Genomic DNA, 24,634 nt, shown 5'->3' with positions numbered 1-24,634 from the left:
CACCAAATCGGTCATTTAATAGACTTATAACAAGCAAAAACAGCTCAATTATCCAGCAGTGTCTTACCTCCTGTCTCTGTCCCTGTCTCTGTCTCTGGACGTCTCAGACAGCGAGGTCGACCTGGTGGAGACTGACGAGACAGGAGGGAGACAAACGGCACTGAGGTGAATAAAGGGACTATTTTCTGTCATCGGAGCAGATTTGTTTACAACAAAAGATGATTACGAGGCTGATAAAAAGGAATCGACACACTTCCTGTGATTCACATCCACCAGGATGAGCAGCTGTCTCTTTATTAAACTGTTTCCAACATCCTGGTAAAAGAAAAAAAAAAAAAGAAAATATGCAGAGAAACTGTTTTTTTGTTTTTAATCTTTAAAAACAGTTTACAGGAATATTCAGACAAGGCCTTTAGGGGATTAAAACGAGAACATTTAAAACCCTCGTTAAGTTACTACGACTACACTTTTTTTTATATTGTTTTCCATGTGACGGTGCAGCTTTTTAAAGCCACAAAAAGAGGAATGCAAAAAGACGAACCAGGTGACTGCGGTTGAGTTTCTCTTTTTTTTTTTTGTTGCCCCGCTGGATTTTTATTACCCAACAAAAAAGCTCGACACGCATATTTCTCCTTGTAGAAAACCAAATCGTTTCCAGGCCACATTTCCAACGGAGACGGCAGATTTTTCTGGTTTCGACTCAGAAGCAGTTTATTTGAACTGAACCGTGAAGTCAAACAGGATTTGTATTTATCTACTCGGTTTCATGGTTGAAAAAACAAAACAAAACACCCGCGTGGGACGTTTCTGTGTCGTTGTTTTTGTTTACTTGCTAAGAAAAGCCAGTGATGTGTACCGTGATGACTCGATGAACACCCACTTCTCTTGATGGCCGCTCTGATGGATGACAGAGGACCTTGGCTGCAGAGACAGAAAAAACAGAGAGGAGGGAAGAAGGAAAGCATGAGTCACGTTATTTTCATCTCCCTCTGTAAAAAACCTCTCCCTGTTTTTCCAGGGAACGAAACGCAACTCGGGCCGAGTCCTCGGTGCCGTCGAAAGGACGCTAATGTTCACAGAGAAGGAGCGAGCAACAACTTTAGAGTAAATATTCTGAGCTCAGCGGAAAGGACTTGACTCCAGCAGCAGTCTCACCTGGTTGGACGCACAAACAGTGGCAAAAATAATGACGTAAATGTACACGATGTAGAGGACAGCTAGCCAGCAGCACAAACTACAACAAAATAATTCAAAAACTGTCTTTGAAAATGTTTCATAAAGAAGAAAAATCTGAAAGTTTAGGTTTTGTACTGATGTTAGAAGTTGGTCCGCTGTGCCTGTTTTTCAAAGTAACAAATGTAAAGACGGCAGATTGGTCGAACATCAAAGCTCCGACACGCAAATTAAAGTAAAACCTTGAAAACCGCGACGCGTCAACTGGAAAAAAAAAATAAAAGACAGAAAAGAACAAGACATGAAACTACAGCCTCCAAACTGATCTTGTGTGGGTTTCTCTAACTTTCTGCACGATCCTCCACATAAAAATGATCCAAAACCTTCTTACAAATCAGCTCAGATTCTCCAGTTTACGGCTTTTAAGTGACATAAACTCAACAAAAGGAAGGCTAACCCCCCACACACACACACAGTCTTTTTAAACCCTGTGACTTCTCCGGCTCGTTGCCATGCCAACCGGCCAACAGCCCAAATACTTTCAGAAGTGTGTCAGAAACCAAAAAGGGGAGAAAAAGTGCTCGACCCAGCAGCCACGTCTGATTCCTGCCGGTCGGCGGAAGGAGTTTCTGTTTTTGTGACCAAGTCACGGATCCGTTGTTCAGAGAGAAAACGAGGTGGGACCTTTCACCTGGACTCATCAGGCCACATGTGGGACAGATTAGAGCCACACTTCCTGGCAGCCGTTACTCATCTCTAGGAGAGCGATCGGAGTGAAACCTCCTACCTGTGACGATGCTCCGGCTTTCGTCTGTCGGGACGACCTGGACAGAAAAAAAACACAAAACAAGAAAGATTCTGATTCAATATCCTGCAAAAAACAAAACAACCTGAAACTCACTGTCCTGACGACGAAACGCATCGTGTGTGTGTGTGTGTGTGTGTGTGTGTGTGTGTGTGTGTGTGTGTGTGTGGCGTTCGGTATTTAACTTCTGTGACGTCACAATAAAAAACACAACGTCGACAAAAGAATTTAGTTCAGAATGCAAATAGATTTTTCCAGATAAAAACTTGACGCCGGGGTCACGTCGTCTCCAGGAAACCTCCAAAGGTTGTTAGTCCGTGAAAGTATCTCCGTTAGTCACGTAGCGGATTAAAAAAATAAGTTGTTTTTACGATCTGCTTCTATTGAAAAAAATTGTTTTTCCTCAGAAGAACAAATTAAACTCGCATATTATACGAAACGTACGTCAGCTTCAACTTCACGCAGAAAAACCAACATAAAAATGTCATAATTAATCTTGAAGTTGCCGTTTAAGTCGAGAAAAAAAACAAATAAAAAAATTTCGGCTGAATTTGGCAAAATAATGAAATCACTTTAGTTTTGTGACGTGAAGTTTTTCCAAGTCTCCGAGTTTGCGGAGCACGTAAAAGAAAACAGCGCCACCTACATGGACTCACATGAGACAACGAAAGGAAGAGGAGGCCACGATCCTCCTGTCACTGAGCAGGAATCATTCAGGGGAGCATTACAAATCAAAGAGCTGTCACATCTTAAAGTCGACAAAGAAAGGAGAAAGAAAATGAAGGAGATGGATTTTTCCTCTGGATATGAGCGGTTTTTTTTCCATTTCCTACCTCCTGTCCTCTTCTTCTCTTCACACCTCCAACTGATCAGCAGGTCGGCTCGGCCCGCTTCAGAGTCCAGAAAATAAAACACTAAATGTTGACCAATCTGTCAAATAGTCGTTATTTCTCTTCCGTCTTTCTTTTTCCTGCTTTTCCAAATCTCAGACTTTCTCTCTCTCCTGTCCTCCCTCTTCTTCTTCCACCTCTACTCTCTCTCGCTGACTCCGACCGGACCGCCCGTCTGCTCTCAGGCCGGCCTCCCGATTGGCAGAGGCCATCCAGGAAGCGGGGCTGTGATTGGCTGCCGCGAGATTCTGCTGGAGTCATGGGAGATTTAACACTTCCAGATGTTTAGTCCTGCAGCAGGCTGACCGAGCTGACTGAGCTGGAGCTGCGTTCAAAACAGCGCAGACGTCACGGGTTCGAGGCTGGAGATAAAAGGGAGTCTGTGTTTTGAAACCCGGACGGAGCCGAGCCAACGATCCCTCAGACGACACCTTGAAACTGCTGCCTTCTCTGTTTTAACATCAACAACAGATGGAGGAAAATGCACACGTGTGACATTTATCAGCTTCAAAGTTTGATTGAGTGGGAAAAAAACATGGGTCAAAAAAAACCACAGACTGTATTTTAAAGTGGAAGTAGTTTCAGGGTGCAATACCACCGGGTGCCACTAGAGGTCGGATCCAAAAAGCCTCCATAGACTCCCATTTAACTTCTGTCATCAAATACAAAGTCAATAAAGTTTTTCCACAAGTTTTTATAATGTCATGAGCTAAAGTCACTCCTTCTTTTAAGTTTTCTGGCGGTCCATCTAAAAAATGATTTCATCCCTGATCAGATATTAAGCCGACTGAAATGCCGAACCGACGGGTGATCTTTGCTGTTGGTCAAAACTTTTTGAGACAATCCGGATAAAAATCTGACGGTTCTAGAAAATATTTGATGACATTCACTTACAATATCTGCAAAAAAGTCAACAGCTTGTTCAAAATTGTTAAATATTGATGTTTATTTAGTTCTGTTCAAACTATAAAATGGAGCTAAAGCTCAGTTTCAGCTGTTGCATTAAAATGGTTTTGATTAAGCTGCATTTCCAAAGCTAAAACCAAACCTCGTGGAAAACAACTTGCTTCAGATGCCGGAAAAAATGAATAACAGATCGCTTTTAAATCCACAGAGCAGGAATGCTGCACACAAACATGCTCACATATTGTATTTGTTTTCAGGCTGTGAACTCACGTTGTCAGCAAATGTTTTCCAACTGACTTTCCTTTGTGTTGCGAAATATATTTTTTTTTGCAATTCAGATCCCTCCTTGTTAACTTGCAAAAAAATAAAAGCGTCCGCAGTGTAAAGCAGATATTAGAAACACATGAGATGAAACAGAGCGACCTGGAAATCATCACAATCACATGCTGCACTTTCACTGCACAACAACAGCTGACTTACACCGAGCAGCCCCAGCTGCCAGACGAGGTTAAACCGAGTCCCATAAACCTGAAGTGAAGTACTGATTTGAGAATTCGATGGATCGCTCAACAGTCCGAACTTGTTTTGACACTTTTTCACCTTAAAAACTGAGTTAACATTTTATTTTTGCGATGTTTTAAAAGTTTCCTTTAAGTCATTAAAGCTGTTTATGGTTATCAGGGTCGATTGTGCTAAAACTTGGAATTGTTTTAATTTTGTGAGGTAGGCGTGTTTAGAGTTGAAACAACTGGTTGATTAATCTATCAGCTGATCAAAAAGGTGTTTTTTTCAAAAAGCAAAATTTCACTCCAATTTCATTGAACTACATATTTCTGGACTCTTGGTTGAACAAGCTGGAAAATTAAAACTCAGCATTTTCAAACTTAAATAAATCCCAACATATTATTAACCAAAAGGTGTCTCTTATCTATCAATCAATCATAAAGAATATTTGCACTTAGCCACGCCCACTGGTCGCTGATTGGTCCGCCCCCTTCAGAGTTTCCAGACTTTAATCACAGCAAAGACTGAAGCTGTGAGCAACAAACAACAACCAGGACGGGACATTAAAAAAACAGCTGATACTCTGTCATGTAAACATTTCAAAAGGTGTTTTGAGTGTCATCATTTTCCTGAAGGTGTAGCCCCGCCCCTCCCCCCCCCGCCCCGCCCGCGGGCCGAGCAGAGCCAGGACATGTTGAAACTGTACAACCCTGACTGAGGCAAAGGGGAAAGCGTGGGTGTTAGAGTAATGACTGCCAGTCTTGGCACGGCACGGACCGGCACCGTTACGGTCTGAACTCTGAACCCCAGGCGGTGACACGTCACGGGTTGACGCGACGATTTACGGCTTCGAGCAGTAATACACAACATACACACTGCAATGACGTCACGCTTTCTTCAAGTTAGTGGTCTTTCTGATTCAGATTGTGTTGATTAAACAATAACAGGACCAGATATCAAATAAATGGCAGTAAAATAATAAAATAAAAAATAAAAAAAAGAGTAAAAAAATAATTCTGAAATATTTTGCTTGTGGGGCCGAAAGTAAAAGAATCAATGCAAATCTTCACATTTAAAAGGACACAACCTGTTTGTTTGTTGTTGTTTTTGCTCTAAAAGTGCCTGAAATGATTGAGAGCCGTTTTTAATGTCCGATGTGTTCAGGTCAGAGATGTAGGAGGTATTAGATGAGCCTCACCGCCACCTCCAGATCTAAAATGGAAACCGACCATCACACTCACTTTCAGCAGCCCGACATGTTGCGGCCTCTTAGTTCGTGTTTGCGGGCCAGACATGTGAAAGGACCGCTTTGATCAGAACTGAGAGGCTTTACAGGAACCCCACAAACATCCCAGGACCTGAAGGCCGTGGAGGAGTGCTTCGGTCCCGGTAACACACCTGAGGACATGTTCCTCCATAAATAACAGGGTTGTGTTGTTTGTTGTTGTTTGTTGTTTGTTGTTGTCCGTCTCCAGCTTCACCTCCAGGTTGAGTACTGAGTGGAAACGACCCGGCTGACTCGTGACAGCTTGTTTTTCCGACAGAACTCGTTAAACTGGATAAAAAACAGACGGACTCGGTTTCAAACAGTTTGGTTCGTGGGTTTCTACTTGTTTTGTTTTGTTTTTGTTTTTACCTCCGGAGCTGCTCGGCTGTCGTCGGACCACTTGTTCCCGGGTGTCCCGCATCATGTTCTCCTCCTCTTCCTCCGACCGTGCCTCGGCCATTTCTCCCTTCTTATGTCCTTCCTTCCTTCCTTCCTTCCTTCCTTCTTGTTTGTGTCCTCTCCTTGCCCCTCTGCTGTGTGTCCGGGGAAAATGGAGCTGGGTCACAACAGAGACAGCGGCGGCATTATTCCTCCTCCCGTCGCCGACATCCACCGCAGCAACTCGGGGACAAGTTCACCCAAACCCCGTCGACTGGCTCCGAAGGTCCGGGAGCCGCTTCGGTTCCGCGTCCAGCGGCTTCACGAGGCGTCAAACCGTTTAAAACCTCCGGTTCCTTTAAAACAGCGTCGCGTCGGGTTTTCCTGCTGAGGACTTTCTCCCCCCTCCACCCTCACCTCCCTCCTCCTCCTCCTCCTCCTCCACCCTCACCCCTCCTCCTCCTCCCTCCTCCTCCCTCACCCTCACCTCCCTCCTCCCCCCCCCCTCCTCGCCGGGTCGCGAGCTCACGATACGGAGCCGCACGCGCTCCGGCTGCGTGACGTCACCAACTGAAAACGAAAAGAAGCCGATAAGCAAATATATCGATACGGAGGTGAGAGAAGTACCGTGATCCTCAGAGACATCAAACCACATCAAACTACAACAAACTACATCAAACTACATCAAACTACAACAAACTACATCAAACTACATCAAACTACAACAAACTACATCAAACTACATCAAACTACAACAAACTACATCAAACTACAACAAACTACATCAAACTACATCAAACTACAACAAACTACATCAAACTGACTCCAAAAGAGATCAAACGTTTGCACTCAAAACGACAACAAACACGTTTAAAACAACAAAGACACCCAAAACGACAACAAACAGTGGAAAAGTGGAAGAAACCACTTCAAAAACACACCAGATTAACTTCAAACACACAAAACAAACAGCTGGCTGTCTTGGTCTTTATTTCACCATGAAATAAACCGACGTTCATCTCGACTGAGAATAAATGAAGAGTAAAAGGTGCAACCATTACAACAGGAAGTCCTCTGTTTGAGCACCAGTTGTCCCCACTGAGGGACTTCCTTCATAAGCAGTATTTTAGTATTGTTAGAAAAATGTTTGCTTATTTCCTCATTTGTTTGAAACAGTCCTTTAATATTAAATCAGTTGTAGTCCCAGGGTGTCGCCACCAGAGGGCGGTATTTATCTGTATTTATCGGTATTTATCTGTATTTATCTGTATTTATCGGTATTTATCTGTAAGGAAACAGGTCAAACGTGGTGACACTGTATTGTGATTTAAACCATCACCAAATCTGAAAACATCTATTTCCACACTTTGAGAATTTAAAAGTCTTGAAAAGATTGAACAGAGTGAAACAGAAACGAAAAATATCAACACAAACGCTGAAAATCAGGTTTCATACTCAGTCATGAAACAATGTTTGTAAAATTAATTTAAACGTCTGATGTATTAAAGTTTTTTTTTTTAAAGTGTCTTATTAACATCTATGTAAGCTGTTATAGCTATAAAAGGGGGCCTACATTATGTATGTTAAATATGCTGTTTACGTCAAATATTAGTGTGTTTATAAAGCAACACTGGTAAAATATGAGAACTATTATGACTAAAAACAGCCACATTTGAAAATTGTATTGTGTTTTTATCATAATATTATAATTCCAGATGCATCTCTCCTCCAACAAGGTCACTTTGTAAAGCGAGGATGCCCAGATCCAGATGACCTGCGTTTATTGTTCTAACATCAGATTAAAGCCTCCTGCTGGTCCCCTCACACCAGCTGGTAACCTGCGTTTCCACGGTGATTAACAGAGCTTCGTTAACTGAATCACACAGCGAGAGGGTGTGTGTGTGTGTGTGTGTGTGTGTGTGTGTGTGTGTGTGTGATGTGTGATTGTCCTTTTATTTGTTCACATTACAGCCACTCATTATCATTTTGGGAATAAAAAAAAAAGGTGAAATATTTACCTTTCAGACCCGGTTGCTGGGTTAGAAATAAATTCAGGATAATTATGATCTCACTTTAAGGATATATTCTCCCCTTTATTTGATCATTTTTATTAGGCTACAGTTTATTACTGTATTTGATATTTTACAATAAATGTATTTCAACAAAATATAATAGAAAAAAAACTTTTTACAGAAATTATATAATTGCTTATATTTTATTAATTAAATAAAGATTCCTGTTGAACATTACTGTGTTAATGTACTAATAACTCCCAATTAAAATCACATTTAGGTGATTTACTGCCTCATGTTTGATTCTTGTTTTTTTATTAGATGATTAAGTGAATATGAAGTAAAAACAGAAAAAAAATATATAAATAAGTGCTTGTACTTTACTTTTTAGTCCCCTATAAATATTATGAAGCTCTATATGATATAAGTTTTACATTTATCTTAAATAGGAAGTGCTGTAGAGTAAAAATTTCAAATATTATAGATTCATAACTGAAATAATTAGTTGATTTCACAGAAAATTAATTGAGAAACTGTCAATGAAAAATTTTTTTAATGTAAAAATTAAAACTTTTCATGGCTGTTTAGATTTTATGTTGTTAATTGTAGTTATTTTATATTATATCGTATTGATTTGTTTGTGCACTAATTGGACGAAACAAGTAACGTGAAGGTGTCACTTTGGGATCTGAATTTTTACAACTAACAAAACAATCGACCGCTTGATCCAGAAAATAATCCTCAGATTAGAACCTATAAAGAAAATAATCATTTGTTTTATAAATAATAATTATATAGTCTTATTTTTTGGAAGAATCTTCTTTTCATGACGATTGATTGTTAATAATGATGATATATGAAATAAATAAAATCTATTATGAAAAACTAAATCTAAAAAGCAGGTTTGTGGTCTGTTTGTAGAATTATTTCAGCAGTAATCTCCGTGCAGCTCTCCTGGCTGGGGGCGTGGCTTATCGTCTCGATGGGCGGGGCGAGCGTTTACCTAACGGCCAGCAGCGCCAGTGATTGACAGCTGAGCCGCTTAAAGCCTTTTAGAAACGGCGCAGCGCTGAGAAACAAACACAAACCGGCCGCTCAGGATTCTCACACGGACTCGAAACGGACTTTTAACCACTTTTATTTTGAACTTTTGGGAGTTTAAAAAACAGGAGCGACGTCCTGGAGACACGGAAGAGGTAAGAGACGTCCGTCAATCACTGTAATGTAAGTAGACGGAGCTTTGAGTGGGAGAGTGACAGCAGCACATAAACAACTTACACTGGTAAAAATGAACAATAATAACAAGTGAATAAACAACAGAGAGCAAAAGAGGTGAAGAAAAGCAGAATAAATCAGAATAAAGACATGAACGTGTGAGTGTAACAAGATAATAAAGAGTGGACAATAAAAGGAGGTTGAATAAAACTATAAAACTGAACGAAATTAACCTCGTTGAATAAAATCTTCTTTTTTTGGGGGGGGGAAATATTTTAGAAAAATATAAACACTTAAGACACAGAACAAACATTTTATGATGTAAAATGTTTTCTACTTTATTCTGTTGTGCATCCGGTGAGTGTGAGTTCTGCTGAGTAATACATCAGTGTGTGTGTGTGTGTGTGTGTGTGTACATGTGTGTGTGTGTGTGTACATGTGTGTGTACATGTGTGTGTGTGTGTGTGATGAACTATTAGGAGGGTGAACCACTGACCTGTGGACACACACACACACACACACACACACACACACACATACACACACACACACACACACACACACACACACACACACCATTTCCTGAGGCACCCTGAAACCAACCAGCACTCTACAGATGAAATAGTTAATTTATGAATTGATTGAAAGCCATTTTAATAACATATTAATTTAATATTTTAACTAAAAACTCTCCAGATTCCTCACGGCAGCTTCTTAAATGTGAATATTTGCTCTTTTGTTTTTTGGGGTTTTCTGTAACTATGAAATCAGACTTTTTTTTTAGTTTTTCGACGGCCGTTCGGACAAAATCAATTACAAATATTTTTTTTAATGTGTTTCGCCACCTCTCAGCTGTTTACTGCGTGAGTTCATTAAACTGACACGCAGCTGCACGTAAGAATGTATTTTACTCATCGATTCATGCGAGAAACAAACAGCTGCAGAGAAATTTCTGTTAAAGTAACGACTGTTCAGCTCCCGACATCGACAGTTTCCGAGCGGAGAAGAGGTCGAGGGTTCGAGTCCCACGCTGGCACAACGCCGACGTGCTTCGATCTCAGAATGAAATGAAATCACATCATCGTCTGAACTCATGAAAACAGATCGAACAAAAAAAAAAAGAAGCAGGTCAGAGAAGAACTCGGGTCAATCTGTGTGTAATCCGTGGTCTGTGTGTTGGCATGTGACTGTCTGACACACACACACACACACACACACACATGGGATTAAACATCACTGTCTCATCTCAGATTACTTCAGTTATTTTTCCTCTCTGTCACACACTCACACTTGTCCTCCTGTCTTTATGGGGACATTCACAGACACAACGGGGGGCACGGTGGTGCAGTGGTTAGCACCGTCACCTCACAGCAAAAAGGTTCCGGGTTCAAATCCGGTCCTGGGCCTTTCTGTGGGGAGTTTGCATGTTCTCCCTGTGCTTGTGTGGGTTCTCTCCGGGTTCTCCGGCTTCCTCCCATCATCCAAAAACATCCACCTCAGGTCAGGTTACCTGGCGCCGCGCTAGTGGCAGCCTGCTGCAGCAGCTCCCCCCTGAGAGCCCCCAGGCCCCCCCCCCCCACCCCTGTAGTGAAGAAACTTCCCCTCGGGGATTAATAAAGTGAAATAAAAATAATAATAAACGCATCCTTCATGGACCTTAAACCTGAACCCTCAAACACACCTTCGAATCCCAAAGACCCAAAACTCAAACTGGTCCACACACACACACACACACACACCTATAATGACAACTTGGTGATCCAAACAGGAAATTGGACCTCAATCACACACATAGATTAGAGGTCCAGATGTTAAAGGATGGATTTAGAAACTGTGTGTGTGTACATGTATTACTGACGTTGTGGGGACTCGCCTTCTTTATGGGGACAAAAAAAACAACTTACTGCAGTTTGATATGAAGACCCAGTTTAAGGTTAGTGTGTGTGTGTGTGTGTGTGTCCCTCATATCTCTCTCTCTCTCCCCTTCATGACAGCAGGCTCGTTCGTCCATGACGTCGTCGCAGCAGCAGCAGCAGCAGCAGCACAGAGGTATGAACGCCGTGGAAGGATTCCTTCGAGATCTCTCCGGGTATTCGTGGAATTTCCCGGAAACGCCCAGGGTGGGACTCGGGACGCGTTGTCAGTTTTCCTGTTTGCTTGTTGCCGCCGACGACCCTTACATCCTGTCTGTGTCCTGGTTTCTGGACACACAGAAAGAGAGAAACACGGACAAACAGTGTAAAGACAGAGAGAGAACAGATTTATCAGTCTTGCAATCGCAATTATCAACACAAATTCAACGCAAATCTTTACAATATTTTTGTGGGAGCTAAAACTAAAAAAATTTCGCAAACATTTTTGATCAACAGAAGCTCTGTCGAAAGTATTAAAGCGTGAAGTAGATTTTTACAAACAAACCTCACATGTCACCAGTTCAGTATCGGTATAATGGACAGAAACATTATGATGTCACAGTGAAGTTGACCTTTGACCTTTTGGATGTAACATGTCATCACTTCATCCGGTTTGAAATTGGTGCAAAATTTCATCATAATGAGCGAATTGACAAACAGGTTTTGTAGCTGAAGTCATATTTGACCTTCGGCAACCAAAATCGAACGTGAACGTTCGTGCCAATTTTTTAAGAAAATCCCTCGAGGCGTTCCTGAAATATCGCACGAGAACGAGATAGACGGACAAAATGAAAACATAAATATCAACTTTATGTCAGATTTTTTCCCCACCTCCATCTTCTGCAGGTCAGCAGCTGCCCACCGGGCCCGGAGCCGGAGCCTGATCCCGGGCCGACGGAGCCGGGCGATGCCCCCCGGTCCCGGCCTCTGCACGCCGAGCCGGAGCATGCTGTAGCCGCCCGGCGGCGCAGTCGAAATGATGGCCTCCGTGGTTGCCGGGGGCAACCAGAAGAAATCCCTCACATTGAGCGGAGTTGACCCGGAGACCTGCATGATCGTGTTCAAGAACCACTGGGCTCAGGTGATCCATCTCATTCTACATTTATCTGATCAGTTCAACCCACCAATCAATCAATCGATCAATCGATCAATCAATCAACCAATCAACCAATCAATCAATCAATCGATCAATCAACCAACCAACCAATCCTCCTCCTGTTATTTTTTTGTTGCTCTTTATCTCCTCTGCCTCTCCATCTGTCCTATTTTCCTCATAATGACTGTCCGACACAGTGTGTGTGTGTGTGTGTGTGTGTGTGTGTGTGTGTGTGTGTGTGTGTGTGTGTGTGTGTGTGTGTGTGTGTGTGTGTATTACTGACCCAGACTTTGGCCCTTAAACACAGGATCCATTTAGACCAAATCGCTCTCCACAGATGCCAAGAAAACCCACACACACTCTGGTCCCGTGTGTGTGTGTGTGTGTGTGTGTGTGTGTGTGTGTGTGTGTGTGTGTGTGTGTGTGTGTGTGTGTTCCTTGTCTGAAGCGGCAGAGGTCAAAGGTTAACACAAGTCCAGACAGTGAATTGCATTCTTCTCTCTCCTCTTCTTTTCATTCACGTATTCATCTCGTCCACAGCTCTCTCACACAATTTTTTTGTAATCCTAATTCAGTTTTTGTTGTTTTACAGACACTTTAAAGAGTAAAAAAAAAAATCAAGTAGATGAATTTGTTCAAAGCATGTTTGAAGTTTCACCACTTGCTTTTCTCTGTTTCAGTAATTGGAGCCAGAAAATTTAAATTTTGTCACGAAAAAAAAAAGAAGCCTGCGAGGATTAAAAAAACAAAAAAAAACATGTCAAACTTTCTGCTCATTAGACAGACTGAAATTAGCTTTCAATATTTTGATTTCTTTTTGGGAATATTTAATAAACTCTTTATTTTTTCGGTTTTCCTGCAACATTTCTTCGAATGCTTCACACCTAGTGGCCATTAGAGGAACTGCAGCGTCACGTCGCCACGCAGCCGTAGCGGCTGCTGCTCGGTGAGGTCGGGGGAGTCACGTTTTCCGTCTCAACGTGGGACAACATTTTCACAGAATTTCCAAAATGCTGGTTAAGGAAACTGTAAATTTAGGTGTTTTTCCATCCATCACCGATCGTACGTATATCAGGAGTTTGGGTGCATCGAGATGAACGGTTGTTGGTGCTAATTCTCAAGTCGGTTTCCCGTTAAACTTGCAGAAGAAGAAGAAGACAGCGCCGATTAAAACTCAGAATCCTGGAGGATTGTGGGAACCTGTAAAGTTGCGTTGTGACTTTCATCACGGTATTTCCAGAATGGCCTATGTTTTGTTGCTATTGAACTTGACTGCCATCTACTGGTATTGCATTTAGTCGGCCAAATAAAAACAATTGGTGGATCCGCTCCAGAACTTCACGGGTTCTCCTTCGGTCGTTTCAAGGAACTCGGGTGACCAGTTTTTCCGTCGTCCTGCTGACAAACAGAACAAAACCACACTGAAGACGAACTTTCCGATCACGATGTCCCTCTCTGTGCAGGTGGTGAAGATCCTAGAGAAACACGAGCCGGGTCGCGGCGGCGCCGGCACGCTGAGCTTCCTCTCGGGTCACGGCGGCGGCTCCGGAGCGCTGCGTCTCGGACCCATCCCGGCCGACGAGGCCAACGCCGTCCAGAACTACGTGGAACACATGCTCTTCCTGCTGATGGAGGAGGACTCGGGACAAGGTAAGAGCGACCAGAACCGGCCTCAGAACCGGCCTCGTCCCGCCACCCTGTCGTAGCAAAGTGGGTCTCACCAACTCTCCTGCACCAGGAGGAGCGATGGGTCCGATCCTGGAGTTCGTGGTCGTGGAGGGCGTGATGGAGAGGCTGTTCCTGTGGAGCCTGAGGAGGCAGTTCACCGAGGACATGAAGCTGGAGCAGCTCCGGATGTACCAGATGCTTCTGTCTCAGGCCAGACAGCCTCTGCTGCACCACAAACCCGTTCTCCGGCCGCTCATGATGCTGCTCGCCTCCTGCGCCGGAGCGGCAACGGGTCAGTCGCCGGTCCAACAGATGATTAGCTTAGCTTAGCTTAGCGCACTGAAAACAGGGCAAACAGCTCGTTTGTCAGATTGTCAGAAATATTTTGTATTTTGTTGTTTCTTTTGGCATTTTAGGTTGTTTAGTTTGCGGTTAACTTGAAATGGCTTAAAGAAATTTCCTTTCAAAATAAAATATAAGATAATAATAAAAGTGCTGTAAATAGGTCGAAATGTCGCTGGATGCATTGAGCAGACACAGTGGAGAAATAACAAGTACAAAAAGATGCTTTTTGAAATCCGGTAATGAAAACTGTTTTTAAAGACATTTTTACTGCACTTGAACTTCCATCGTTGGAGCGGATTTAACTGAAAGTAATCAGTTTAAAGATCGACTGCCCGACGGTTTTAAGTGGTTCATTAGGAGGCGGTTTCACATACCTGGTCGTTAACACCTGCGCCCCCTTCCCGTCCCCCCGCCCTGCAGATAATGGCGGCCTGGTGGAGGCGGAGCTTGTCCTCCTGCTGAACCAGCTCTGTGTGGCTCTGGTCAAAGATCCCTCAGTGCTGGAGCTGTTCTTCCACACCAGTGAGGACCAGGGAGCCGCCAACTTCCTGCTCTTCTCCCTGCTCATACCCTACACACACAGGTACACACACACACATACACAGGTACACACACAGGTACACACACACACAAACACACACACACAAGTATACACAACCCCCACAACTAGAGTATATTTTGGGTAAACGTGCATAAAGTACACATACACACGTTGGGACGGTATACACACGGTGGTGGGTGGAGTTAGGACGTACACACAATATACACAAACAGGTACACACATGCACACTGAGGGGAGGAGGTAACAACACATTCAGGGTGCATTCACATTTATTATTATAATATACTTCGATCTCATTTACATAAAAGTCGGAGGAGTTAGTGTAGAAACCAACAGGGGGCGCTGTGTGTCTCTCAGACAGGGTTCGGTGGGTCAACAGGCCCGAGACGCCCTCCTGCTCATCATGTCTCTGTCGGCCTCCGAGCCTCGAGTCGCTCAGCACATCGCAGAGAACACGTACTTCTGTCCCGTAAGTAAACCGGCGCCGTTTAAAAAACCCTCCAAACCTAGACGGCGTTTCACGGCCATCTCGCCGTCCGCCAGATGTCACGGCCAGATGTCAAGCATTTACCCAAAACCATCTGGACTCTCACTTCCCTCCGTTGCATGTTTCAAATATTCACTTGGTGATATTCATCTTTGAACAAGTGTGTTCACACTGCTTTGAATTTAAAGGTTTATTTCCGCCCCTTTGAGCTGAAGCTGAGCTCGGTGGACCTCCACGCTGCGTTTTCTCTGGAGGAAGAAAGCTTTGGGTTAACAGAATAAAAAGGCCATTTAAGAACCTGACCTTTGACCCTTTGAAAGGTTTTTATGAATAAGAAGGCTGTTTAAATGAATGGAATCAGTACCCCCCCCCCATTCATCTCCCCTCTGCATTGTAATCTCGTTATTGCAAGTTATGCAATGAACTAATGAGCTTCCTCTGGGACTGTGTGACACACGGAGAGAGAAGAAGAAGAAGAAGAAGAAGAAACCAGAAACTTTACAGGAGAAAAGGATGAAAGGAAAATTAAGAAAAATTAACTGATCTGAAGTTTGTTCTTTCAGGGAAGTGTAAACTGTAAAGATAATACAGAAGACTTAATATTTATAAAAAAAAATTACAAGCAAAAAAACAAATTGAAATGTCGATAAAAGACACAAGTATGTGTGTAAACTTTTTTTTTTTAAACCTTTAATGCAGCACGTCTTGTTCACTTTAGGTGTCTCGGTGTGCCGTGTTTCTGAGAGCGGGAGAGAGGTTTAATGTGAAAGGGCGAGCAAAGACACTTCAGCACATGCCACCTGTGTGTGTGTGTGTGTGTGTGTGTGTGTGTGTGTGTGTGTGTGTGTGTGTGTGTGTGTGTGTGTGTGTGTGTGTGTGTGCGCTTTAAGCCCATGTGACCAAACTCTGACCTCAATCTTTATGTCGGGAGCAGATTAGTAAATCAGCGTGAGATTGGCTGGAACACGGAGAGGGATTAGTAAGTCTGCACGTGATTGGACGACAGCCCGACCGCTAATGAGACTGCAGCTGTTTGTGCTGATGTTGATCAGGATGCTTTCTCCTCCTCTTTCCCGTCATCTCCTCTTCATCTTTCCTCTTGCTCTCATTCTCTGCTAATGTGATTAGGAGTTTAATTTCCTCTAAAGCCTTGTGTGTGTGTGTGTGTGTGTGTGTGTGTGTGTGTGTGTGTGTGTGTGTGTGTGTGTGTGTTTCCAGGTGCTGGCCACAGGTCTGTCTGGTCTCTACTCGTCTCTTCCTGCCCGGCTGCAGGTTTACAGTGAGGACTGGCACTGTCTGGACCAGGCCGACTGGCAGCAGGTAACCATGACGACAACTATGTAAACATGCCGATGTTCACCGGACAGTTGTCGCTGTCGTTATTTGTTGTTTGGTTCGACAGGTTCCCGCTCTCGTCCACTTCCTGCACTCCCTGGACTTCTGCAGTGCTGTTACCAAGGTAACGTACGGCAAGCACACGCAGTGCATTCAGGGAATAATAATCCAGCCCATTTAAATCCTGGACTCTTGTCTTCGTCTCCTTCAGGTCGCTCATCCCTCCATCCGGTCCCAGCTGCTCGGTTACATCTACAACGGCTTCCTCGTGCCCGTACTCGCTCCCGCTCTGCACAAGGTATCGCAGCTCGTCGCTACCGGCGACCAACCTCCCGTTGTCCCGCAACACTGACACTAGAAGAAAAAACAAATCTTCCATAGACTTTTGTTAGTGCCGGCAGGTAAAACACATCTCCTGCACGCACTCACCACTAGGGGGCTCACAGGAACGTTTTATCGTCACAGGCTAGGCAGGTTTATTTGTGCAGCACATTTCAACAACAAGGCAATTCAATGTGCTTCACATTAAAACCATTAAAAACATCAAAACATCAGGCAGAAGAAAAGGACATTTAAAAACAATTAAGAACAAGTGATTAAAACATTAAAAAAAAACCAGCCATTAAAACATTAAGCGAGCTAAAAATAGGATAAAAGTTACAGCGCAGTTTAAGATTATAAAATTGAGCCGATGAAAAATGTCAATCTGTACTGACGTAGGAATGTTGTCGTCACGGCAACATAGAAACACAGTTAGGAAAAAAAAAGGTGCACACAATAAGAAGAAAATTACAAATAAGACAATAGACACACACACACACACACACACACACACACACACACACACACGTATGAGTGAGCTTCCTTACCTGATGGCGTTCCTGCCTCCAGCTGACGGTGGAGGAGGTGATGACCACGACGGCGTACCTGGACCTGTTCCTGCGCTCCGTCTCCGAGCCCGTCCTCCTCCAGACCTTCCTGTCCTTCATCCTGCTGCACACGCACGACAACGTCCACATCCTGGACACGCTGGTCAGCAGGGTCAACACACCTTTCCAGGTACGACCTCCCCGTCTCTAATCCTGCCTCCCGGCCCTTTTCATGCTCTGTGCTACCTTTTTTTTTAACCTTGTGCGTGTCCCTCAGTTGGGTACGGTGTCGCTGGCTCTGTTCAGGACTCTGATCGGCCTCTTCTGTGAAGACGTAATGCTGCAGCTGGTGTTCAGGTCAGTCCAACTGGTGTCTCTAGTTTTTATTCAAACTAATAGATTCAACTCATACTTGATGCAAAATGGCTCATTTCCCGAATGATTAAGTGTTTTTGTTCAGTAAATTGTTGGTCAGAATTAGAGCTCGTGACGACTGATTGATGCATCTCACTGCAACGCTTGTGATGAACAGTTCACTGCTCTGAACTGAAGTTATCGAGGTTAACGTGCCCAATTCACCTCTCGGTCCGCCTTCTTGAAACATTTTCAGAAGTAGATTCAGAAGTGCCTTGAAGTGAATTATTATATTCAGCTGTTCTGATTAAATGTGAAGTCTTTAACCGATTGGAAGAAGCGTGTTGTTGTTTTTTTAGCCACATGGGGGCAGCACCGAGTCCGTTGTGAGTTGTATATCTATTTGTGCCTCCTCAGGTATCTGATTCCCTGCAGCCACCTGAGCTGGCGGCAGCGCTCCTCCTTAACACTGAGGGACTGTTACTCCTCCAGCGCCGCCTCCTTCCTGCTCCTCATGCCCTCCTGGTGCCCCGCGTACCTCCGCAACTCAAACTCGCGCTCGGAGCACATCCACTGGCCCAAAGGAGCAGGTCGGTAACACACACACACACACACACACACACACACACACACACACACACACACACACACACACAGTAACTTGAACTCTGTGTGTTTCAGACAGCGTCGGTTACTGTCGAGGTTCGGACTTCCTGATGGATGTGAACTACCTCCACTACCTCTGGGACGCCTGTCAGGCCATCACCACGTCCTCCAGGTGAGGGACTCCTTCCTCCACGAAGAAGAAGAGAGAGAGCGAGAGAATCTTCCGTTGCGATGAGTTGTGTTGTGTCTGCAGGGCCTGCCGGTTCTGGTCGGCTCCGTACGACGGGATCGACCCGCCGCCGCAAGAGTGCCGGTGTGACACGCCGGGCTTTGACGCGGAGGACGAGGAGGACGTCGTCCGAGTCGAGAGCGACTCCGTCGGCTCCTTGGTTTTTACTCCTCCCCCCTCGGCCCTCTCCCCCACGCCGTCCTCCTCAGACACCGTCTCCACGGGCAACCGGGCAGGAAGAGCCGGCTCCGCCCTGGAGCTGGAGTGGGACGACCTCTTCGCCGACGAAGATCCCTCTTCGTCGCCGGCGCCGCCGCTGGAAAACGGCGGCGTGACCGTGGACGCCGACAGGTGCCATTTCTCGCCCGCACCTCCTCGACACATTCAGGAGATGCGACGCAGCGCGACCAGACTGGTGCACGGCTCTTACGTGGAGGAATCCGAGTTTCAGGACGACGTTCTGGTCTACGACCTCGTCGCCCAGAAAGAAACGAAGGCGGCCATTTTGGAGCGGCTCATGGCAGCGAATCGCCGATCGCGCGGGAGCATCTCGAAAGGCCGAAGGGCGTCGATGACGACGATGCTGACGACAACCGGGAGGACGGTCCTGGAAACGGTGAACAGCATTATGTCGACGAGGAGGTGGAGCGAGGACGGAGGGGGAGGGGAGAGGCGGAGGAGCGAGGATTACGATAAGGAGGCGAGGAGGAGGAGTGATGACGGAGAGGACGAATTCAAGAAGATCTTCACCAACGGGTTCGACGCAGAAGATCACGTCATCGACGAATGCGACGACGCCGATGAAGACGACCAGCCGTTAGAGCAAAGCTGCAACGATCACGTGAACGCAACACGCGAGCATCGAACGCACCACGACACACAGAACACAACACGCGAGCATCGAACGCACCACGACACACAGAACACAACACGCGAGCATCGAACGCACCACGACACACAGAACACAACACGCGAGCATCGAACGCACCACGACACACAGCGACCCACGAACGCTTTACCCAACGGACATCACCGATCTGAGCCCGACGACCCGCCGGCTCCGAGTCTGCCCGGAAACAAAGTGGCCGATAACAACGACTTCCTGTCCCAGTACCACGAGCTCATGCTGTCTTTAGGGGCGGAGCCCGACTGCGACGACGTCACCGATGACATCGGCACGTTCAGGAGGCGCATTCGAGCGCTCTGGCAAAAGCTGGAAGAGGACGGGGAGGCGCTCGGCACAGAAACAGTTTTTGGCGCCGCGTGGGTCGACGCAGAGGAGGAGGGAGAGGAAGAGGTGATGAAAGAGGAAGAACAAGAGGAGGAAGAGGAGGAGAGGAGGAGCAGCAGTAAGAAAGGCAGCAGGAGTCACGGAGTTCCCTTCACAGGTTTGCGAACAACGTTGCCGTCCAACTTCCTGTTGCTCGTGTTTTCAGGTTATTAGGATTCAACGGGACACTTCACATTTTCCTCCGTTTCCCATCATGCACCAGGTCCGTTCATCAGCGTCCTGCTGTCCCGGCTGGAGAACCTTCTGGAAAACTCCATTGCCGTGAACCTGCTGGTGACGGGCATCCTGGCCCAGCTGGCGTCGTACCCTCAACCTCTGCTGAGGTCCTTCCTGCTCAGCACAGAAACACAGCAGCAGCCCAACGTTCGCACGCTGTACCAGGTAACGTCCGCTTTCTGTTATTCCACCGCACCGGTGAAAAAGATATCGCGTCCACTTTGACTCCGGCGTGCGTCCGCAGGTGTTGGTGTCGGTTCACGCTCACATAGAGCGCTACGTGTCGGCGAGGCCGGACTGCCCCGCCCTCGTCGCTCAGGCCTGGAGGTTCCTGTTGGCCAAAGACCAAAACGGCAAATTTAGAGGTGAATGAACACAAACACGACATGTTAATAAAACATGCAAAAAACAAAAAACATGCAGTTTTCACATCTCGGTTTTTATTTCCTCAGAGTGCCTCCGGTCTCAGAGCGGCGACGTCATCCTGGATCCGTCTCTTCCCAACGGCTCGGTGAAGAACGCCGTGGCTTCGCCTCCTCTCGCCGTGTTGCCGCCGTGCCCTCCCATCGCCCCGCAGGCCAAGAGCCGAGTGTTCGCCATCGTCATGTACGCCGAGTTCCTGAAAGAGCTGGCGGCCGTCGCCCAGGAGCACAGCATCGCGCCGGACCGTCCCGCCGAGGAATAACGCCGCCGCAGAATCCCGTAGATACGTTCAAAGACCTGCTGAAAAAAAACGAGACGGAGCGCAGATCCAACGACTCACGGAGGGTTAAAGCAACATGTGTGGAAATTACTGCGCAGCATTGTTTTAAATGTGCACATTTATATTCACGTGATGTTTATGTTCCTGGCAGCACTTGAAACTGTTGATGTGAATCTGGAGGATATTTATAAAACCACGTGAAGGGGATTATTTTGAAGACGAGTCAACGTTCGGTTTTCTATATATATTTGAGGGATCCGTTTTCTATCACGTTTGATCAAATCTTTGCACTAATTTGTAAATTGTGTGTAAAACAAGAAAGTGTGAAACTTTTTCAAATGTGGTTCGACATGCAGAAGTCGCTTTAAAATCAACCTCCAACGCACGATAGGAAACTAGTTTAAAAATAAACCTTAACTACACTGAAGTGACTTGGCACTAAAATAGATCTGTTTCCAATTAATCGATGATTTCTTCAACTTGACTTTAGGAAAGTTAGCTGCTCAACCTCGTGAAAAAAATTCTTTGAATTTTCCCATATTTTTGGATGAAATATTCCCGTCATCATTTCATGGAGTCCCAATATGTCAGTATTTAGTATCTTTTATGGCAACTGGCCTTCGAGTTTAATTTATTGAGGCTTTTACAGATGGAAGGTAGCGGCCGCAGAGCGTCGTGGAAATCAGCTGTTCATTTCTGCATCTTCTTCCGGTCCGTCCTGCTGGTTTAATGCCCGGTGTCTCCGGAGGACGACGTGTTCTGCCTTCTTCAAAGCAGTTCTGCAGGTCCGATTAGTTCTCTTTGCTTGTGCTTTTTGTGGTTGTTGGTTTTTTTTTTACCCGGATTGTGCGTTAATTTTAACGCAGAAAATGAAACATAGTGAGAAACACTGAATACGTGTCTTCCTATTTATATGCTTTCCTGTTGTCTTTACGTGCTCAAACAAACAGAGGAATGACAAAGCCTTACGTCACGTGACAGATTTTAGTGCAATAAACCGAAGATACAAATACGGTGCATTTTAAATTCTTGTGCAAAAATCGGATGTTTTTTGTTTTCTCCTTTAAACTTCTGTTAATGTAAGTTTCATTGAAATACTTTGAAGCCCGTTTATTTTATTTTTCTGTGCTGTGGTAAAGAACGAAGTTCCTGCTCAGCTTCAAGGTGTTAAAAACACTCTGTACATTTTACTTCTCGATCAGAACGAAACGACATCCTCAAGTCTGCAAACCAATCTGAACGGCGGCGCTTTTGCACATTTTCTGTGAACGCAGCGGTCGCACCGCCAACCTCTCCTCAAAAATGAAAATCTGTCTCCATGGTAACGTCACAGTGTGAAGGGGACCTCGCTGAACCCGCTGTGTTTCTGAGTGTTGAAATTGCCACCTGCTGGTGAACCAGAAGATTTGGAAACTATTAAACTTATTTTTGCCACATCAGATTATAAGTCATATTTTATGATTGTTCATTCTTTGCCTGTTTTTTTTCTTTTTTCTGTTTTGGTACAAATGTGGCAGGAAAACGTTGCAGTTAAGTTCAAATCGATGCAGCTCAATTTTGATCATAGTTTCTCAGGCTGTTTCCTCCCTACAAAAAGGTGCAGAACTGAAAAAGACAAGGTTTTGCAAAAGCTGCCTTGACAGGGTGTGGTCAGGTAGTTCCTTTTTTGGTAATGTATATAAAAAAACAGAGAGCAGAGTGATCTGATCCGTAGAAACGGTCTCAGAAGAGGAACAGGACAGCGGGGGATGATGGCAGCGATGAAGGTTTATCTGCTCATGTGGGCTCTCGGTGAGTGAACTGAAACACAGACTGCGATTTATATATATACATACACACACACACACGTATACACACATACATGGATATAGATATCCATATATATATAATATATTCAGTTTTACCTGAAGTTTAGTGCTTAGAAATGCTGCTCTGACGGTGTGCATCAGATTCGTCCACCTTCCTGCTGAATGTTAACCATATCCAGTTAAAGACGATTTATATACACATATATATATACGTATATACAAATATACATGTAAATAATATATTCAGTTTTACCTCGCAGTGAGCGACTTCCACGTTCTTTAGCTCTTGTTCTGAATAACTAATAGTTCATCTAACAGATGGTTAAAATAACAAGGCTCATATCTGTACGAGATCAGTATTAATAAGTTAGATAGATAGATACTTTATTGATCCCCAAGGGGAAATTATTTCGCTACAGTATCATTTATAGATACAGGAAATAAATAAAATAACAGTAAAAAATATTAAATATAAAAATGCACAGTATATACAATAAAATTGAATGAAATAAAATAGAATAATTAAATTAAAACTAACTAAACAATAGTGCAAAGTTTTTTTTTAATTTTTTTTAAATATTTAAATATTTTTATATTTAAAGTTAGCGTAGTTTAAAATAAACAGCGTCCAAAGGCAACTAAAGTTAAAAGTGTGAACATGGTGATTTGTGGTTTTCTTGGTGATATTTTGGACTGTTTTGGACCAGGAGAGGTGATTTTCTGGAGCAAAATATTCCCCCAAAAATCTAAAGTTTGTTGATTTTTCAGTTTTTGCCTTCATCTCGTGAAAGATTTTCCTTTCCGTGACAAAACCATGTTTAAATGAAACACTCCATCTTCCGTTATTTCCTTGTTATTTCCTTGTGACTCGAGGCTCATAAACTGACGCTGCTTTCTATTAGTTTCCAAAACACTGACTGTTGTAAAACATATTTTGAAGTTATAACAAACTTGAATTGCTCTTATTTACTTGTAGGTGCTATGGTCATTTTATCCATGGGTGGAGTCCCTGGACTTGATCCCCCGCCTCCTGTCAACGCCAACGCCACCGCCCCGCACTCCTCAGGTAACCTCTCGTCTGCGTTCGGGGTATTTTAGTCTGATAACGAGGACGTCCTGGTTCGGGCTTTGGTTCGTTGCCAGATGATGCACTTCATGTTTTATCTCTAAAGCTCACAAAACAATTGAGCATTAACAAACTGCAGCTAACTGCCTGAATAGTTGTGGCCCGGTTGTAGACGGTCACACAAACATTCAAGAGATGAGAGCGTGGAGTGTTTATGAAGTCAAATGTGAAATGTTCTGTCAATGAGTTTTAATAGCTTCCTCTTTCTCTCTTTACAGCTGCCTCACACATTTTGCTGAAGGAAACCGTCCTCGGCCGAGTCTGCCTGCTCGGTGCTCTCCTAGCTTCCTGCATCTCAGCGTACTAAAAAAAATAAATTACAATTTCATTTTGCTGAACTTGTAAAGTCACTGGAACCGTCCAGAACCTGAACTGGTGATTTCGGTGTGCTTGTTTGCAGACGACGCTTTCTAGCTTTCTATTTGTCAATTTGTGAAGTGTGAAACGAACCTCGGTAATAAGCTCATTGTTCATCGTTATCAATGTGCTAATCATCGATTCGTAACCATGTATTTTCATTTATCGCTCAAGCTGAGAAAACGTTTGTTTATGGTTATATAAACTAAAAGGTCAAAAGTTGTACATTTGAAACAAAGCTCGCTCTGGAAAGTTGCGTTGCTTCTGTACGATTTCTGTTTTTAGAGTAATTTGAACGTGGTGACGAAAATCATGAGACCGTTGAAGGATGTTTTCTGACCACTGGAAATGGAAATGGGACTTTTTCGTGATTGTATCTTAAATAAACAAAACTGCTCTGTCTGAAGGTTTGTGTTACTCTCCATGTTAAGCATATTAATATCATTTTGGACAACCACAGCAGCTGCTTTGTGTTTTTCTTGCGTATTAATGCAGTTTTTCCATGACAGAAGTAATTCG

At 44.3% G+C, this 24,634-nt stretch overlaps 2 protein-coding genes across 2 annotated transcripts in view; one reads left to right on the top strand and one right to left on the bottom strand.

Annotated features, from left to right (window-relative positions):
- LOC138211910 (SH3 domain-containing protein 19-like) overlaps positions 1-6,325 on the bottom strand; it is a 16,331-nt gene extending 10,006 nt beyond the window's left edge. The window contains 4 exon segments of the mRNA XM_069172104.1: positions 68-131; positions 857-921; positions 1,961-1,997; positions 5,915-6,325. Of these exon segments, the coding sequence (XP_069028205.1) occupies positions 68-131; positions 857-921; positions 1,961-1,997; positions 5,915-6,005 (257 nt within the window). The 5' untranslated portion in view covers positions 6,006-6,325.
- Positions 6,326-9,027: 2,702 nt separating this feature from the next.
- LOC138212000 (FHF complex subunit HOOK-interacting protein 1A-like) lies at positions 9,028-24,517 on the top strand. The gene is made up of 20 exons (XM_069172228.1): positions 9,028-9,131; positions 11,145-11,199; positions 11,910-12,144; positions 13,623-13,809; positions 13,898-14,119; positions 14,593-14,755; positions 15,092-15,203; positions 16,440-16,541; positions 16,624-16,680; positions 16,768-16,854; positions 17,448-17,615; positions 17,703-17,782; positions 18,197-18,369; positions 18,461-18,557; positions 18,639-20,002; positions 20,108-20,286; positions 20,366-20,486; positions 20,574-22,615; positions 23,609-23,698; positions 23,977-24,517. Exons 3-18 carry the CDS (start codon positions 12,040-12,042, stop codon positions 20,804-20,806), a joined length of 3,450 nt encoding a protein of 1,149 aa, XP_069028329.1. The 5' UTR covers positions 9,028-9,131; positions 11,145-11,199; positions 11,910-12,039; the 3' UTR covers positions 20,807-22,615; positions 23,609-23,698; positions 23,977-24,517.
- The last annotated feature ends 117 nt before the right edge of the window (positions 24,518-24,634 follow it).

Source organism: Embiotoca jacksoni, unplaced genomic scaffold (assembly GCF_022577435.1).
Source record: "Embiotoca jacksoni isolate LCO1_2020_lvr unplaced genomic scaffold, fEmbJac1.0.p SCAF_51, whole genome shotgun sequence".
NCBI lineage: Eukaryota > Metazoa > Chordata > Actinopteri > Embiotocidae > Embiotoca > Embiotoca jacksoni.
This window is presented reverse-complemented; position numbering and strand designations above follow the sequence as displayed.